This window comes from Euprymna scolopes, chromosome 28, assembly GCF_053919585.1.
Source record: "Euprymna scolopes isolate OS-2025 chromosome 28, ASM5391958v1, whole genome shotgun sequence".
Taxonomy (NCBI): Eukaryota; Metazoa; Mollusca; class Cephalopoda; order Sepiida; family Sepiolidae; genus Euprymna; species Euprymna scolopes.
In genome coordinates, this window is record NC_136509.1 from 27,510,899 (window position 1) to 27,531,501 (window position 20,603).

Consider the following 20,603-nt stretch of genomic DNA (forward strand, 5'->3'; position numbering starts at 1 on the left):
CTTTTTCCTATAACATCTTGGGAAAATAAAAATAAAAAAAGCATTCTGCAGTAAATGAAATACTATCCTGCAGTCAAACTTGACCTCAGTAAGTCATTAAAACGGGCACCTGCCAAATCCAAGTAATTAAATAAATTCAAACGTGTTTCCATTAGCATCTCGCGGTGGGGCAATGGTTAACATCGCACGTTTTTTTTTTTCACACTTTAATTTAAAACTTTCCCTCAACTGTTCGGGTTCGATCCTCATACTTACTTTTTTTTTAACCCCGCCACCCCCCGGAGTTTCCACACACACACCCAAACAACCGGGCAACGCCGGGTACCTCTCGCTAGTCTATTTTATAAAAGACAGTCTTCTGGAGGTTGAAGGTTCAATTCTCAGGATAGACGATGCTAAGAATACAGTTACAAATTACTTTTACCAAATCATGGCTGGCGGAATAAAAGTAAGCTATCCTGTTGGATTAAATGAAGAGTTCCGTTTAAAATTTTGTACATATTCCCACCTCTGCGCTTGAAGAAAGTCGTAGGTTACATCAGCTGAAATGGTGTGAGAATAACATTCAAGATGAGAACGGCAGCCTAAATAATACAACTGTGTTGAATATTTTTGGTATTATTCGTGAGCAGAAATAAATCCACTTATCCATAATATAAAGGGCAAACGTTTGTATGTATGTTTTACTAAAACTTGAAAAATACTTAACAAACCTTTATAAAAGAAAAGAGAAAAGTTACTGGCTCCGTAGATATTTCCGTATTCTGTGAATTAGTATTTTATGGTTACAACCATAAAATAGAGACTAACTCACAGAATACGAAAATATCTATGGAGCCAGTAACTTTTCTCTTTTCTTTTCCAAACAACAACCAACTTGCCTGAAGACGATCGAAGAACAATCCGACCGAGGTGTCCCATGAATAACACTCAAAATGAGAACAATAGTCCGATCAATATAAGTAATATAAACAATCATCTAAAAAATTCAGAACTTAAAAACCTTTATAAAATTTGTATATTTTCTTTATTTCAGAATAACACCAGAAAATAATATCTAAAATTTTTTAAAAACTTTCTTTGTATGTTAAATGGCTATTTATCATCAATTTTTGCTATCAAGAAATAAACACAATTATTAATGTTATCATTTTAAAGGGAAGTAACTCTATTTTTTTTTTTTTTTTTTTTCACAAAACTATTTCTCCTACACCAACTGGTCCGAGATATGACCTTAAACTATATCCGATGGTGAGGCCCCAACTTGCAGGCTTTGGGGAGTGTGGATCCACCCTTTAATTGGTATTGCTCCCGGGTCCACTCTAACCCGGAGTGGTAGTACCTGTTAGGGTCTCAGTTATGGGTTAAATAGAAACTGACTTGAAAAAAACAAATATATTCTATAAAAAATTTTTCTTCAAAATCATTGGATTTGGCATTAAATAACCTGAAAAGGGTTGATATGCCATAAAACAAAAACAAACAACCAACCCACACTGATTTATGTGTATGTGTTCACAGAGAGGAATGGGATGGGTTAGGAAGAAGAATGAGAGAGAGATAGAAGTTGCTAAACTTTTGCCCCAGGCCGTGCTTGGTAGCCGTGTTTGGTAGCCGTGTTAATACTTTTGTAAATAGGATTTTTAATTCTTTTTCATTGTTTCCGTTGGTTTATTTGTAATAATGAAGAGATCAATAATTCTTATAATATTAACAAAAACATTTTTTTTTTTTTTTTGTCAGGGTGGAGATGAGTTGACAGTCACTGTTGACAATCTGGATTTACCATCAGATGCAGAATTTTTCATTTTATACACTGGATCAAAAGAACGTCGGATTACCAGGGCACAACGGATCAACAGTGCCACATTCCAGGGACATATTCCAGGTCAGTCATGTTTAAACACTTACCAGCGTTTTCCTAAGGAGTTCACCATCTGTCATGGATTTTTCATTTCAGCCAGGAGACAAACATTAACACAATCTCATTCTAGAATCTTGTTCTACTCAGGGGCACTGCCCTTTTATCTGAATGGGGTTTGCTTAAGTTTGGTCCCCTTATTCATTTTCTCTTCTTTTAGGAAGGGAAGATATTGCCAGTCATACATAAGCTCTATCAGTAACTGTTTTTGCATGATATTGCCTGCTTCTTGCAGGTATCAGTGTGTTATGCTTGATGTTATGTGTTATCGGTTTAATGTAGAAGAACCACTTTTTAACATATTTATTCAACAACTTACAGATTAAATAGTAATGTAAAAGTTGCTGAATGTGTGGTGATTTGAAGTCTGTGGTGGAGGTGCATGTTGTTTACTTTTCGAACTGTCAGGGCCGCCCTTCTCTTCTCAAGAGTGATAACTCTCACTTGTTTTGTCCAAAATATTTTTAGGTTAATACCTAACACAATATCAAACCATTTTCTTTCAACTTGTTAGCTGATATGCAGAGGATATACTCCAGATAAATTATGAACAGATAGTATTTATTATAAAAATTATATTTAAAGTTTTTTTTTTGTTTTTTTTTTATTCTTTTCAAATTTCTTTAAAAAATATTGTTTTTGATTTATATAAAAAAAATGTTCCTGATAATTAAAAAAAAAAAAAAAAAAAAAAAAAAAAATTGGTTATTTACTTTTGTTTAAGAAAAATAATAAAGAAGCTAGAACTATTCAGGCAACAAATATCTTGATTGTTTGTAAGAGGCAGGTTACTATTCATCCAATCCTAGTAAAAAAACAAAACAAAAAACAGCATCAAAACCAACAGAATATGGTCCATTGTTGAGATGGCGTGTTCCATGTTGACTTGTGTATGTTTCTGGTTCTGTGCAATCCTAAGAGGTTCACTTTTCCAGGCTTTACCTTCTCCCTTTGAGAAAGGTTTAGTTTATTACCAATTGTCTGAGACACAAATAGCAACTATTGTGACTGCTATTTCAGATTTGCATATGGTGCGAACACAGACGCAAACAAGCCACACGCATGCAGCACAAACTGTTGCCCTGTTGATTTGACATTCTGACATGACATGACATCTAGGTCACTTCCTTTTGACCGTTTCCTTCCATTTCTTTTTTTTCTCTCTCCCTCTTTTCACTTCGACGTGACAATGAACACACACGATATTCATTGCTCCAAAAAATACACTTACGCAAAGAGCAATTTTTTACCCGTACACACATGCAAATATTCAACGTAAGCCTAACTTAATTTCACCATAAAAATGAATTGACTACAATGAACAATTAAATTATCTCGTAACAACATTAATAAACATTTCAGAACTATGCTTGAACACGTGTCCACACACACACACACATATACACTTATGTTTATCATAGCAAAGAATGTGTGGAGTTGAATGTAATAGTCAAAGAAGCAAGCGCCCATGTGTGTGTGCTTTGTGTGACTGTACAACTTACCTTCATTTGGGATCTGAGAGAGAGAGATTAAAGATGGTGGCCGTGGCTTTATAAGGTGTGGTCTTGTGAAATCACACGAGATCGCACCACCCACATATGCAAATGAAATGCAGTCATTTTTTTTTTTTTTTTGCTGGCAGAGGTGAGAGTGACAGACATGTGCTGGAAGTTAAGACAGAAAATTGCAAGGACGAGAAAATACAGTAATGAATTCTATCTGTAAACTTTTTTTTTTTCCTAAAATACCTACAGTATGGTTGTAAACCAAAAGCATAAATGTTTTTTCCATTGTTCATAATGAATATGTTGTTTGTATATATGTAATACGGTACTATGGTGTTTTATTTTGATGTTGGATTCACGGACACGCATATTCATCCTCTACACACCCGTACTAGAGAATGACAACCAGGCATATTTTTGTTAGGCAGAGTGTTCTTCTAGGGTGCTGGCTCTTCAAATCCTACTTCCTGACCCTTGTGTCAAATCATCTCACTGTGAGAAGGAGATGAACATTCCAGCTTTAATCCTTTTAATTAGCTGTAATTTTTTATTAACTGAACACGTTACCCATTTACCACTTGATTATGCCTGTCTTTCTCTCACTGTGTGTTGATTCAATCACTATTTAATATTTCTGAATTTTTGCGCTGAGCGTTTAGAAAAAGTGACTCTTTCCAATTAATTTAGATTGTGTTGATACACACTTTAAGCACATATCTAAATTAGATAACAAAATAATTGAACTCATTACTTCTGTGTTATCCATGAAAATAATCTATAACCAATCGAGCTTTGATATCTGTCTGAAGCTGAAACTATACCATTACTTTTATTAATGCTCAATTTAGTATGAAGGAAAGAGTATAGTATCTCTTCTGTTGTAATTAAACTCTTATTCTAGGTATTACCACGCCCTTGAAGAGGGCAGTGTTGTATGTGCTAGTTTTTTATCATACCATTCTCCTATACATTATCTTCTCCTTTGGGTAATAGGTGGAATGCTTGTTCTGTTGTCATGATATCATTACAGACATTACTTCTTTCTCTTATTTTGTATGAATATATATATATATACACTCCTGAGCAAAAAAAAAAAAAAGAAATGGACCAAGAGTGAAATAAGGAAGAAATCGATTTTTCCATGAATTTTTGTTAATTTTAACTGAAAATTTCTATTTTGCAAATCATTATTATTATAGCATCTAATAATAAGTGGGAAAATTAATCCTAAAAATGGTAAGACCGCATCTTGGCGAGGATATAAAAAACCGAATTGCAGGATTAAGACCGTCCAAAATGACTTACAAGCAGATTTTTGATATTTTAAGAAAAGAAAATGTAAAAACATCTCTTTCTGTAGTGAAGCAAATTGGTCAAAGGTTCGAAGTTGAATGCTTGGTAAAAGAGAAATCTGGATCTGGTCGCCCTAGAGCATCCACTTTGAAGGACGACTACAGGCATATATTAACTGTTTTGAAGGATCAAAAGAAAACTTATGTTGACCATAGCAAAGAATTCAAAACAGGGGCTGGAAATTCTTCTTCTAGATATTGTTTGAACATGTTTTCCCACACACATACACACCCACATGTACGCACGCACGTACGCACACATATACACAGCCTCATACACACACTCACATTCATGCACACACACACAACCGAGCTGTCATGTCACTTCCTTTAAAGTAAAAACCAGACATGCGCACCCAGAACACTAACTCCAGTATAAAAGTCAACAAAACCTGTTAACTTCTCTTTTTCATCTGGACCAGCGTTTGACCTGTTGAGTCGACGAACCGACCACACACTCTAACGTCACTCTATCACCCCTGGCTTTGGCCCATCGACTCAGACATGTGCGCGACGTTCTACTGAGCTTAACCCTTTCTTTCTACAGACGGCTTGCCACTTCGCGTTTCTCTATTGCATTCCCTTTCCTTCCACGTGCGTAGTCATCAACGGCTGAATGAACACGTGTACTCCGAAGACTTTCATTTCTCAACAGAAAATAAACGACATGTTTATTTATTCTTTGTTTTCTTCATTCAATTCGTTTCATTACTTTTTCTTGTAGCGAGTTAGGGTATTTTATATCCTGGTCTGCCACAATATACAATATTTAGACGAATGAAAGAAATGGGATTTTCCTCTAAAAGGTGTACAAAGAAGCTGTTTTTTATCTAAGAAGAACATCAATGATAGAAAAAGATTTTTCTCGTGTTATGGCAAGGAAGATACAGACTGGTTCAGGAATGTTTTCTGGTTAGATGAATCAAGATTTTGTCTTGTTAGTGATGCTCCTGAGCGGTGCAATCGAAGAACTGGAGAAAGATTTTTGACAAGTGGCATAAAAATGACAGTTAAACACTGGAATGGAGGGATAATGGTATCGGTAACTTTTACTGCAGCAGGAGTTAGGAAACTTGTTAGGTGTGAGAAGCCACTCAATGCAAAGGAATACATTCGAATATTAGAAACAGGACTGTTACCAAGTATCCAGAAGCTAGGAATATCCCAGAACATTATTTTTCAATATGATAATGCCCCTGCACACACTGCTAAAGTAACAAAAAATGGTTTTCTGATAATTCAATTGATGTGATATTTTGGCCAGAGGAAAGACCCGATTTAAACCTAATCGAGAATATTTTGTCCATAATATCTCGTGCATTTGCCGGAAGAACTTTTGCGAACAATAACAAACTGTGGAAAGCTGTGCAAAGCGAATGGAATAGCATCTCTTTTTCACAGTGTTTCACTTTGGTTGAGAGCTATTTCTAAAAGGATTGATCTTTTAAAGAAATCAAAAGGGTATGTGATTCCATCCAAAGCATTTATTAAAGTAAATGTCTTGTTCTGTGTTATTAGTCTCGTTTAAGTTTCCTTGTTCAATTGTTCTTTGTTCAATTGTTCTTTGTTCAATATAGTTTTCAGTGCAATAAAATATATAAAATTTGTTTGGCCCATTTTCTTTTTTGCTCACGAGTGTGTGTGTGTGTGTATATATATATATATATATATATATACACACACACACACACACACACACACTATTATATAAAAGAAACTTTGTATAAGTTCGTTCTCTATGGACTCGGAAACGTCTGGGCCAATTTTTATGAAATTTCACGTGAGGGTACGTTATGTATCTGGCAGTGTTCTTAGATAGGTTTTCTAACAACATGTCTTTGATAAGTATCAATAATCGAAATAGTTTGATGAAAGAAAAAGACAGGCGATTTTGATCAAAGTTAACACCTTACACAGCCTAACATCACAAGTGCATTTGAGAAGTTGCATTATCACACAAGCCAAAAGACTCAACATATATTATCAACAGTGTGTTCTTCGATATGATAGGGGTGTATTCAAAATGAATATTTCTTTTTAGAGCACAATTGTGCCATAATACTTGACTTTTTCATTTTAAACTTAAATTCAAGCCACTATTACCACACAAGCAGTAAAGCGAGGCATATAAAATCAACAAGAGGTTCTCTGATATGACAGGGGCGCATTTGAAATGAATGTTTCTGTTTAGAGCACAATTGAAGCATGATACTTGACTTTTGCATCTTAAACTTTAATTCAAGCCATTATATATATCTAAAAAAAAAAAGGTCCTGGATATGACCTTAAACTATATCCAGTGGTGAGACCCCAGCTTGCGGGCTTTGGGGAGTATGGAGCCACCCTTTAATTGCCATTGCTCCTAGGTTCACTCTGACCCGGAGTGGTAGTACCTGTTAGGGTCCCAACTATGGGTTAAATAGAAACCGACTTGAAAACAACAAATATATTCTATTAAAAAATTTTTCTTCAAAATCTTTGGATTCGGCATTAAAATAACCTGAAAAAGGTTGATATGCTGTAAAAAAAAAACAAAAAAAAAAAACAACCAACCAACCTCTAAAAAAAATACTTTTATAAAATCAACAGTAGATTCTCTACAATGCAATGTAGACTACAATGTATTGTGGAGAAAGTCACCTCCTGGTGCACCACGATGGATTCCCAACCAGAGCTAATCAATCAATTTGATGGAAAAATGGGTGATTTCACCAATTCTGATGATAAAAATAGGGGAGTGTGAAAAATTTGTTCATTATCATTCAATCCTAGGCAACGTTAGGTCTTCCTTCTAGTGTGTGTGTGTGTGTATATATATATATATATATATATATATATATATATATATATATATACGGCGTATATATATATATAAAAGCCATGGCGAAGGCAACCTTTCTAGGAGAAGCAAATCTCTGATTTAAAAAACCATAAAGCGGAAGACCAGTACCCGCATTAAGCTGGTCTGCAGTTTAATTTGTTGCTGGCTATCTTGCTCTTGCTTGTTGCTGGATCTCAACATTTTGAACCGAGAGAGAGACTTAGCTGTCGTACAAGGCTAAGACTCTTTAACATCATATTTGTATAGATACTCCCTCAGACATTTGGGCTCATGGATTTTAAATGTCTGAGGGAGTGGCACTCGTCTGACAAGACGTTGCAATCATCATATATATATATATATATATATATATGGTATTTTTAGAAGGCTAGAACATTGCAGGAATGTACAGTCGTTGTGTGAAGATAAATAAATAAATAAATATATGAATAATAAATAAGTCAATATTTTTTTTTATTATTTATATATTATATATATATATTTTAATATATATTTATTCATTTATCTACCTGAATTTTAACTGTGGATGGTATTTAATTCCAAAGGTCTTTTCGGGTAATAACCCATCGTCAGTGGAGCAATGAATCCTCTCTCTAGGATGTAAACTGCAAAATGGCTGTTTTATTTAGATCTAAATCTAAATGCTCAAAGATTAATTAATGTCGTTCAGGGGAAATAATTCTCTTGTGTATTTTTAATTCAAACGGTCAAAGATTAATTCATTGAGTTATTTATGTTCAAGGGTGATAATTAATTTTTACTTGTCTATAGGCTTTCTGTTCAGGGGAAGTAATTCATGTTCTATTATGTGCTTATAAACTGTCATTGTTTAAATTATTTTTTTTGTAAGATTTTAATTCAAAAATCTGTTTGATACGGTTATAACTAGTCGTTGTTGTTTAAAAGATTTTGTAAGATATTATGCGCTCTGAAGCTTCAATAATTATGTAAACGGTTAATGGAGGTGACTTTAAAAAAAAAAATTTTTTTTACTTATATGTAGATATATGATTAAGGGAATTTGTATAGATACGGTTAATCTAAGAGAAATTATATATCTATTTCTTTATTCGTTAATTTGTTTAGATTATGTAGTTATTAAAGTGAGTATTTTTTTTTTTTTTGCTGTAGGAGTTATCACAGAGACCGTATATGGAAAATATTTGTTTGTGTCTTTATTAGAAATATGTTAGATTTTCTGTTAATTAATACTTTTCAATCAGTATTGATTCTTTTAATCTTAAATTTTCGCGTTAATGTTTTTATCTAGATTAGAGACACAAGTTTGAAGAATGACGATGTTTTAGTAGTAATGTGTTCTTTAATTCGGATATGTAACGGTCTTATAGAACTTCCGATATGATTCATTACAAATTTTGCATTGAATTTGTTATACTGAATATATGCGTTCGCATAATCCTGTGTTTTTTATGGGAGCAATTGTATAAAGAGCATGTTTTGTTCATAGATGTAGTTTCGGTTTTAGATAGGTGCTGTCTTAACGTTGGGCTGGTGTGTGCAAGTTGTATATCTAGTTGTTCTTTTGAATGGTTTTGCGTATGGCTGTAGTTACTTTATCATTAAAATGTGATATTTTAAGAAAGCATGTGTTAGTTATTTTATGTGTTTGTTTTCTTTTAAGTGTATTAATGTATTGTATGGGTTTTGTGGGATATCCATTTAGTTGTAGGATTTGATGGAACTTTTCAATGGAAGTGATCTTGTCCGTTTCATTCATGCATCTGAAATAAACCGCATTCGCAACATTGTTGCTTGGTCATAAAATACATTTACAGGGTGAAACGATAAATTTGTTGCCTTAAATGCCTTAGAACAATACTACAGCTTTATTTTAAAACTTTTATTGGAAAAAAATCGATTCAGTTAACTGACATCTATTCAATATAGCTACCTTCAACCTCAATCACTGCTTTGATACAGGTCCGGAACTGGGAGCATGCCTTTTCTACAAGCACTGGCAGGAGCTTGGTGAATGACAGCGATCAAGCTGTCTTTGGTATTGTAGTAGGTCATGTTGTGATGTTCTCGACGTATGACCAAATGAAGTAGTTCAGCAGGTTCAGGTCAGAAGAGGAAGAAGAGGAGGGGGTCAATGAGAGAAGTGTACAAAGTCGTAGCACTCCTTCTGAAGCCAAGCCTGGGTCTCTTCAGACTTGTGGGCCAGTGCCGAGTCCTGTTACCACACCCAGGTTCTGCCAGCAGATTACATCAGAGGATCACCACACCCTTCACACACCCATGTACACTTTGGTGTTGATTTTCAAATCGACTTCAAATATGTGAGGTGGCATAATGTGGCCCTCACTTGAAACCACACCAAAAACCATAACCGTGGCCGGAAACTTCGTTGAGCTGTGTCCTCAAGCGTTGAACTGTCTGGATTTGCATTTTGAGGGTGTTGGCGATGGTTCTGTTGTCATAACTTGGATCAGTAGAGAGCATGAGTTGTACAGTGGCGCATCTCCGATCTTACTCGTTTAACATTGTGTCACATTCAAACATGATAGAAGGTTCCTATCACTTTTGGGATTTGTACATAACAGGCCAACTAGTAGATGGTCTTCAACAAAAAAAAAAGAAACCCGGTTTTCATCAAACGGAAATGGAATCATGTCTTTTCTAGGGCAACAATTTTATCATTCCACCCTGTATATTATAATTTATGCAGATTTCGTTTTTATTATTACAGACCCAATTTTCTATTAGATATTGTACTTAATACATAGTACTGATTTCAAAAGTAAAAAAAAAAATGACTTGGGTACCATCAGTTAGAATTGAAATCCAGCTGTGTCCCCTGTCGATGTAGCTATCAAGAGATAGGTAAGAAAGATTTAATATTAAACGATTTGAAGAAATGAATTGAATTTGGGCATGCACAGAAAGAAGTAAAAATATGCCAGCAAGTTGAAATGAACAGTTTGCGTTTTAACTTGCTAATATGTCTGTACACATTAATTATCCATCCAAACAAAGATTCTACTCTTTATAAACAATCCTTAGCATGTAATAATCGCTGAGGCTAGGTTAACAGCAACAAATGACCAATCTGGCTACGCGGTCTGATGTTGGAGATAAAAAAGACATGTGTTCAGTATCAGTATTAAAGATGTGTTCAAAACACTAAAACAGGCAGAGATGTGTTACACACTTGGCCTGAAAGCGACGGGGAGAAGACATATCTTATACATGGCCGGACAAATACAGTACTGCGTATTCCACAAACCAGTATTGTTAAGCACATTGGAGTACCAGAAGACTTTGGAACAAGAGACAAAGCAATATTTTGGAAGTCCCTGTAAATAAATACCTGCTGTTTCAATTGAACTTTTGTTTGACCCATACGCTTATTTTTACACTTTCGTTTGACCCATACGCTAATTTTTCCACTACACTTGACCCATACGCTAATTTTTCCACTACACTTGACCCATACGCTAATTTTTCCACTATGCTTGACCCATTCGCTTATTTTTCTACTACACTTGACCCATACGCTAATTTTTCCACTACACTTGACCCATACGCTAATTTTTCCACTACACTTGACCCATACGCTAATTTTTCCACTACACTTGACCCATACGCTAATTTTTCCACTACACTTGACCCATACACTTATTTTTCTACTACACTTGACGCATGCGCTTATTTTTCCACTACACTTGACGCATGCGCTTATTTTTCCACTACACTTGACCCATACGCTAATTTTTCCACTACACTTGACGCATGCGCTTATTTTTCCACTACACTTGACCCATACGCTAATTTTTCCACTACACTTGACGCATGCGCTTATTTTTCCACTACACTTGACGCATGCGCTAATTTTTCCACTACACTTGACGCATGCGCTTATTTTTCCACTACACTTGACCCATACGCTAATTTTTCCACTACACTTGACCCATGCGCTTATTTTTCCACTACACTTGACCCATACGCTAATTTTTCAACTACACTTGACCCATACGCTTATTTTTCCACTACACTTGACCCATACGCTAATTTTTCCACTACCCTTGACGCATGCGCTTATTTTTCCACTACACTTGACCCATACGCTAATTTTTCCACTACACTTGACGCATGCGCTTATTTTTCCACTACACTTGACCCATACGCTAATTTTTCCACTACACTTGATGCATGCGCTTATTTTTCCACTACACTTGACCCATACGCTAATTTTTCCACTACACTTGACCCATACGCTAATTTTTCCACTACACTTGACCCATACGCTTATTTTTCCACTACACTTGACGCATGCACTTATTTTCCCACTACACTTGACCCATACGCTAATTTTTCCACTACACTTGACGCATGCGCTTATTTTTCCACTACACTTGACCCATACGCTAATTTTTCCACTACACTTGACCCATACGCTTATTTTTCCACTACACTTGACCCATACGCTAATTTTTTCACTACACTTGACCCATACGCTAATTTTTCCACTACACTTGACCCATACGCTAATTTTTCCACTACACTTGACGCATGCGCTTATTTTTCCACTACACTTGACCCATACGCTAATTTTTCCACTACACTTGACGCATGCGCTTATTTTTCCACTACACTTGACGCATGCACTTATTTTTCCACTACACTTGACCCATACGCTAATTTTTCCACTACACTTGACCCATACGCTAATTTTTCCACTACACTTGACCCATACGCTAATTTTTCCACTACACTTGACGCATGCGCTTATTTTTCCACTACACTTGGCCCATACGCTAATTTTTCCACTACACTTGACCCATACGCTTATTTTTCCACTACACTTGACGCATACGCTTATTTTTCCACTACACTTGACGCATACGCTAATTTTTCCACTACACTTGACCCATACGCTAATTTTTCCACTACACTTGACCCATACGCTAATTTTTCCACTACACTTGACCCATACGCTAATTTTTCCACTACACTTGACCCATACGCTAATTTTTCCACTACACTTGACCCATACGCTAATTTTTCCACTACACTTGACCCATACGCTAATTTTTCCACTACACTTGACCCATACGCTAATTTTTCCACTACACTTGACGCATGCGCTAATTTTTCCACTACACTTGACCCATACGCTAATTTTTCCACTACACTTGACCCATACGCTAATTTTTCCACTACACTTGACCCATACGCTAATTTTTCCACTACACTTGACCCATACGCTAATTTTTCCACTACACTTGACCCATACGCTAATTTTTCCACTACACTTGACCCATACGCTAATTTTTCCACTACACTTGACCCATACGCTAATTTTTCCACTAGACTTGACTCATTCGCTAATGTTTCCACTACACTTGACCCATGCGCTTATTTTTCCACTACACTTGACCCATACGCTAATTTTTCCACTACACTTGACGCATACGCTTATTTTTCCACTACACTTGACGCATGCGCTTATTTTTCCACTACACTTGACGCATGCACTTATTTTTCCACTACACTTGACCCATACGCTAATTTTTCCACTACACTTGACCCATACGCTAATTTTTCCACTACACTTGACCCATACGCTAATTTTTCCACTACACTTGACCCATACGCTAATTTTTCCACTACACTTGACGCATGCGCTTATTTTTCCACTACACTTGACCCATACGCTAATTTTTCCACTACACTTGACCCATACGCTTATTTTTCCACTACACTTGACGCATACGCTTATTTTTCCACTACACTTGACGCATACGCTAATTTTTCCACTACACTTGACGCATACGCTAATTTTTCCACTACACTTGACCCATACGCTAATTTTTCCACTACACTTGACCCATACGCTAATTTTTCCACAACACTTGACCCATACGCTAATTTTTCCACTACACTTGACCCATACGCTAATTTTTCCACTACACTTGACCCATACGCTAATTTTTCCACTACTTTTGACCCATACGCTAATTTTTCCACTACACTTGACCCATACGCTAATTTTTCCACTACACTTGACCCATACGCAAATTTTTCCACTACACTTGACCCATATGCTAATTTTTCCACTACACTTGACCCATACGCTAATTTTTCCACTAGACTTGACTCATTCGCTAATGTTTCCACTACACTTGACGCATGCGCTTATTTTTCCACTACACTTGACCCATACGCTAATTTTTCCACTACACTTGACGCATACGCTTATTTTTCCACTACACTTGACGCATGCGCTTATTTTTCCACTACACTTGACGCATGTGCTTATTTTTCCACTACACTTGACCCATTCGCTTATTTTTCCACTACACTTGACCCATACGCTAATTTTTCCACTACACTTGATGCATGCACTTATTTTTCCACTACACTTGACGCATGCGCTTATTTTTCCACTACACTTGACGCATGCGCTTATTTTTCCACTACACTTGACCCATTCGCTTATTTTTCCACTACACTTGACCCATTCGCTTATTTCTCCACTACACTTGACCCATTCGCTAATTTTTCCACTACACTTGACCCATGCGCTTATTTTTCCACTACACTTGACCCATACGCTAATTTTTCCACTACACTTGACGCATGCGCTTATTTTTCCACTACACTTGACGCATGCGCTTATTTTTCCACTACACTTGATCCATACACTAATTTTTCCACTACACTTGACCCATACGCTAGTTTTTCCACTACACTTGACCCATACGCTAATTTTTCCACTACACTTGACCCATACGCTAATTTTCCACTACACTTGACCCATACGCTAATTTTTCCACTACACTTGACCCATACGCTAATTTTTCCACTACACTTGACCCATTCGCTAATTTTTCCACTACACTTGACCCATACGCTAATTTTTCCACTACACTTGACCCATACGCTAATTTTTCCACTACACTTGACCCATACGCTAATTTTTCCACTACACTTGACCCATACGCTAATTTTTCCACTACACTTGACCCATACGCTAATTTTTCCACTACACTTGACCCATACGCTAATTTTTCCACTACACTTGACGCATGCGCTTATTTTTCCACTACACTTGACCCATACGCTAATTTTTCCACTAGACTTGACTAATTCGCTAATTTTTCCACTACACTTGACCCATACGCTAATTTTTCCACTACACTTGACCCATACGCTAATTTTTCCACTACACTTGACCCATACGCTAATTTTTCCACTACACTTGACCCATACGCTAATTTTTCCACTACACTTGACCCATACGCTAATTTTTCCACTACACTTGACCCATACGCTAATTTTTCCACTACACTTGACCCATACGCTAATTTTTCCACTACACTTGACCCATACGCTAATTTTTCCACTACACTTGACCCATACGCTAATTTTTCCACTACACTTGACGCATGCGCTAATTTTTCCACTACACTTGACCCATACGCTAATTTTTCCACTACACTTGACCCATACGCTAATTTTTCCACTACACTTGACCCATACGCTAATTTTTCCACTACACTTGACCCATACGCTAATTTTTCCACTACACTTGACCCATACGCTAATTTTTCCACTACACTTGACCCATACGCTAATTTTTCCACTACACTTGACCCATACGCTAATTTTTCCACTACACTTGACCCATACGCTAATTTTTCCACTAGACTTGACTCATTCGCTAATGTTTCCACTACACTTGACCCATGCGCTTATTTTTCCACTACACTTGACCCATACGCTAATTTTTCCACTACACTTGACGCATACGCTTATTTTTCCACTACACTTGACGCATGCGCTTATTTTTCCACTACACTTGACGCATGCGCTTATTTTTCCACTACACTTGACGCATGTGCTTATTTTTCCACTACACTTGACCCATACGCTAATTTTTCCACTACACTTGACCCATACGCTGATTTTTCCACTACACTTGACCCATTCACTAATTTTTCCACTACACTTGACCCATACGCTAATTTTTCCACTACACTTGACCCATACGCTAATTTTTCCACTACACTTGACCCATACGCTAATTTTTCCACTACACTTGACCCATACGCTAATTTTTCCACTACACTTGACCCATATGCTAATTTTTCCACTACACTTGACCCATTCGCTAATTTTTTCACTACACTTGACCCATACGCTAATTTTTCCACTACACTTGACCCATACGCTGATTTTTCCACTACACTTGACCCATTCACTAATTTTTCCACTACACTTGACCCATACGCTAATTTTTCCACTACACTTGACCCATACGCTAATTTTTCCACTACACTTGACCCATACGCTAATTTTTCCACTACACTTGACGCATGCGCTAATTTTTCCACTACACTTGACCCATACGCTAATTTTTCCACTACACTTGACCCATACGCTAATTTTTCCACTACACTTGACCCATACGCTAATTTTTCCACTACACTTGACCCATACGCTAATTTTGCCACTACACTTGACCCATACGCTAATTTTCCCACTAGACTTGACTCATTCGCTAATTTTTCCACTACACTTGACCCATGCGCTTATTTTTCCACTACACTTGACCCATACGCTAATTTTTCCACTACACTTGACCCATACGCTAATTTTTCCACTACACTTGACGCATGCGCTTATTTATCCACTACACTTGACGCATGCGCTTATTTTTCCACTACACTTGACGCATGCGCTTATTTTTCCACTACACTTGACCCATACGCTAATTTTTCCACTACACTTGACCCATACGCTAATTTTTCCACTACACTTGACCCATACGCTAATTTTTCCACTACACTTGACCCATACGCTAATTTTTCCACTACACTTGACCCATACGCTAATTTTTCCACTACACTTGACCCATACGCTAATTTTTCCACTACACTTGACCCATACGCTAATTTTTCCACGACAATACACGCATGCGCTTATCTTTACATGTGATTCCTATGTTCATCATATGAAGCTGATTCTTCATCCTGTGTTTGTTTCCGGGTCTTTTTTGTTTTCTCTATCCATGTATCAGACTTTTACCCCATTTACTTGGCCATCCCATGCTCTCTCTCTGATCATCCTCTTTTTCTGTCTTCTTTTATTCATTCACTTATCCATTGCCATAATCCTCCCATTTTTCATCTTTATTGTTTTCCTTTTAATATTCATTTTATTTTAGGTTCTTTTTTGCAAGGTTCATTCCAGGCTTTTCTTTCTTTTTCTTTTATTTCTATCGTAAAAGAATTCATATTAATAAAAAAACAGAATTGGTCTGTTTCTTTTCCTTTTCATTTTTATCTCCATTTCCTCAGACTCATTGTACTCATTGTCATGGTGATGATGATTTTTGCCTTTATTGTCCGCATTTGCCGATGGAATTGCTGCGCCATTTTGTTAACTGATACCTTGCAAGAACACGATGGTTTTATTTTAGCATTATGGCAAGCGAGAGCCATCCTGCCAGATTTATGGTTTTCCATTCTACTTGAACAAAGTCTGTCTTGAATGGATCTAAAAACTGCAATTCTTTAAGCACGAAGGACAGATTGCAATGACCTTCATGTTGAGGGAAGGTCGTTCAGATTGAGAGGTTCAGTTCCAACTAATAATTTTCTTTTTACATTACTATTATTTGTTTGTAATCTTTGATGAGAACACATAAAAATTGTCTCAGTATTAACTGTTATTTCATCCATGATACATTGCAAGGAAAACAGCTATAAATTTTTGAACTGAAGATTTTTTTTTATAGCGGAACAAAATTTTATTTTTAACAGTGCAAATTGGCCAATCGTATCCAATTTCTATTAAACCTGTCATTTGGGGGTGGGGGGAGCAGTATCATTCTTGGTGGTATTTATATATCTAATGTATAAATAAAAGTCAGTTGAATTCTTGAAATTAGACCTAAGTAGCATTGCATCTGAGAAATCGATATTTGATTCTGACTATGAAATTTGATATGTTTTTTGTTTTGTTTTTTTTTGTTTTTTTTCTGAATTTTGGAAATAAGGATTGATAATTTGGATTATTTAAACTACTGAGTGTTATTATCACAAGGTTTGTGACTTTTGACTTTCTTTAGGTATAGCGTGTCAAATTTGCGAATCTTTCTGTCGAACATGGGAATAGGTTTAAGACCTTGAAAATTCAAAATAGAATTGTCTGCAAGGACCCGTGGCATAAAGGAAAAAGTATGAGGTAAAATTCAGTTCTAAGTGCAACTCATCTGGAGGTTAACATCACTATGGGCAATACTACAATACAGTTGTGAATTATTTAAGACTAGTGAGGGTGCTCGGCATTGATTGGGTGTTTAGGTGGTGTAATAAGGAACCTCGGGGAGGGAGATGAAAACAACAGTAGCGGGAGGTTCCTGGATGTGTGTAGGTGGTGCAGTAGAGAACCCCCCCAAAAAAGTGGTAGTAGCGGGGGGGGGAACAAAACAACAGTAGGCAGAGGTGTTAAAAAAAACAAAAAAGAAGTGGTAGTTAGCAGGCAGGCTCAAACCATAACGCAAAGGAGAAAAATAGGTTTAAAAAAACATGTCTTAGTTGATGTCTCCATCGCCCGATAAGAAGTTCCAAATGTTGAAATTAAGTGTAGTCAATCGAAAAGAAGACGATGGCTTGCTAAAATGTTGGTGGAAAAAGCGACCCTTCTTTGTACAAAACTGCTCAGTTGAGGGTAAGGGGATGCATGTTTTTGGCCAATTTTTCAATATTTGTTGTCCAAGGGATCGAACTTGAAAACGATACTGGTCTGGTCAGGTTCCGACGTGTCTGTCGGAAGTTTTTGGCAGACATACAAACACATACACACAGATTTTGCCTGTTATATATTAGATTTCTATACAGTCATGGCTGACAGAACGAGAACATACTACTCCCATGGATTAAATAAAGGGTTCTGTTCAAAATTTCATGCAAATTGCAGAGTTTGACAGAATACACCCGAACAAGGTCGAAGTTACATCATCCAAAACGTAAGAATAACACTGAAGAGGAGAACAGTTGTCCGATTCATCTATATATATATAATATATATATATATGAAAGGCAAAACGGCCACGCACGCTTGTATGTCCAGCAAAGGCTTTTTTCGCAGGAGGTTCTCCGGGGGGGGGGTACTATATTTTAGAACATTTTATATACTCCCTAGATTGTAATATCTACGATTTGTCATCATCTCTACATTTATTTGGAGCAAGTTTTTAAAAAAAAAACCTGGTTTCCAGTGTTTGTTTGTCTTTTTCGTATAAATAAAGCGAAACTGAATCGAATCAAATCAACTCGCTGGTCTTCTAGCCGGCACGTCTTGAAGGTAATCAGCTTTGATCAATGTGGGGACTACCCTTCATATCAGACAATTGCTATTCATTTCAGAGCTCTCCCTTTTTCGGGAGAGCTTAGTTTCCCCAACATCATGGGGAAACAAATAAATGAAACAGCAGAAAGCTGAACTGGCCTTCAGCCAACGTTTATTTTCTGCGCCTGTATTCGCTTAGCAAGTCAACTTTTTGATTGACATTGATTTTCACTTCCTATGGCCTCGTAGCGGTAAGATGTCATGTTTTCTTTCACTTTCTTTTCCGCCTTCACGTCACTGTGTCACGGGTTTGAACCTGCCTGACTACTAAACACTTTTACACCTCAAAACACCTGGGCAACGCCGGGTACCCCCACTAGTTCAAATAATACAAATTATCATTATTGGTTGTATGAATCTCCAGTTTCCCTTATTTATATAGTTCAGAATTAATTGCAAATGTGTGACTGTCAGTTCCTCATATTGCCTACTCATCTTTCTAGTATTACTTTCTTGTGAACTCAAAGCTCCATTCACTTTGTCTGTAGGGCCACAAGTCCCGGGTATGATTTTAAAAAGCATCCAGTGGTGAGGCCCCATTTGGGGGCTGTGAAGAATGTGGAATCAACCCCAAATTACTATTACTCCCAGATCCACTTTAGCTCAGAGTTGTAATACCTTTTACTGCATCTGGTACTATCAGATCAGGTTGTCTGAAGATACTGGCTTCCTGACCAAAAATGCGCCAAACATTGCAGATGACTGAGGACTGCCTGTTAATTTGATATTCTCTTGACACTTCCTCCTTTGGAGAAGCTTGTTCAACCTACTTAGAGTGAATGCCCATGCAACAAAAACAACAGGGCCACAAATTTGCTGACTACAATCTCGTACTGAGAGGTGATAAAAAAAAAAAAAACCTCAGCACTGTGGCAACCTGTAGGCCGTAGGTTTTGGTGGCTGGTGATTTTTCCACTTCGAGCATTATTTTAATTAAAATTCAATATATATCTGTTTAGTGAATAGTGAAATGGGTTTCTGCTGTATAGCGATAACTTTTTTTGTTACTTGGGGGGCAGGTAACCGCTTATCAAAGCTCAAAGGCCACTCTGTAACATAGCACAGATGCATGTATGTAAATGCACGAGAAATGACGTTACCGGTGGTGGTGGTGATGGAAAGGATTATAAACAAAAAGACAAAGATCTCGACAGACGAGATAACGTTTGAAATCTCGGGAGAGATGTGGGGGACGTTCTACATCACATGGGTGACGTTACGGCTGTAACAACAAACAAATAAATGTTTTACAAACCAAAAAATTAGTCAAAATTATTTCCTGTTCTTTTGTCCACTTTGTGATGGTCCATAGACAATGATGCAACTTTAGGATAAAGGTTAAGTGTTAGGTACATAGTGAGACAACATGATCAGTAATGGTGGAACTAGATTATTTAAGAGGACGGCTCAACAGGAATTTATTCACATTAGAGTTGAAAATGACCATGCTATAGTCAGCTGGGAAGCAGCCACATGGTATTGTTCTACAGATGGACAGTTCTAGGGAAAAAAAAACCCTGCTCATAGTGTTTTTGTTTAGTTTTAGGCACAGATAGAGTGAGGTGAGTTGTTGACAGTTGTAGCTAGACAGGTAATTGTTG

The 20,603-nt window shown here is 36.8% G+C and overlaps 1 protein-coding gene across 21 annotated transcripts in view; it reads left to right on the plus strand.

Moving 5' to 3' along the window:
- LOC145249540 (uncharacterized) overlaps positions 1 to 20,603 on the plus strand; it is a 917,547-nt gene that overhangs the window by 238,959 nt on the left and 657,985 nt on the right. For all 21 annotated transcript variants that reach the window (XM_080111167.1, XM_080111174.1, XM_080111165.1 and 18 more), the window contains one exon: positions 1,744 to 1,888. In XM_080111167.1, coding sequence (XP_079967293.1) covers positions 1,744 to 1,888 — 145 coding nt within the window. The remainder of the gene's footprint in view (positions 1 to 1,743; positions 1,889 to 20,603) is intronic.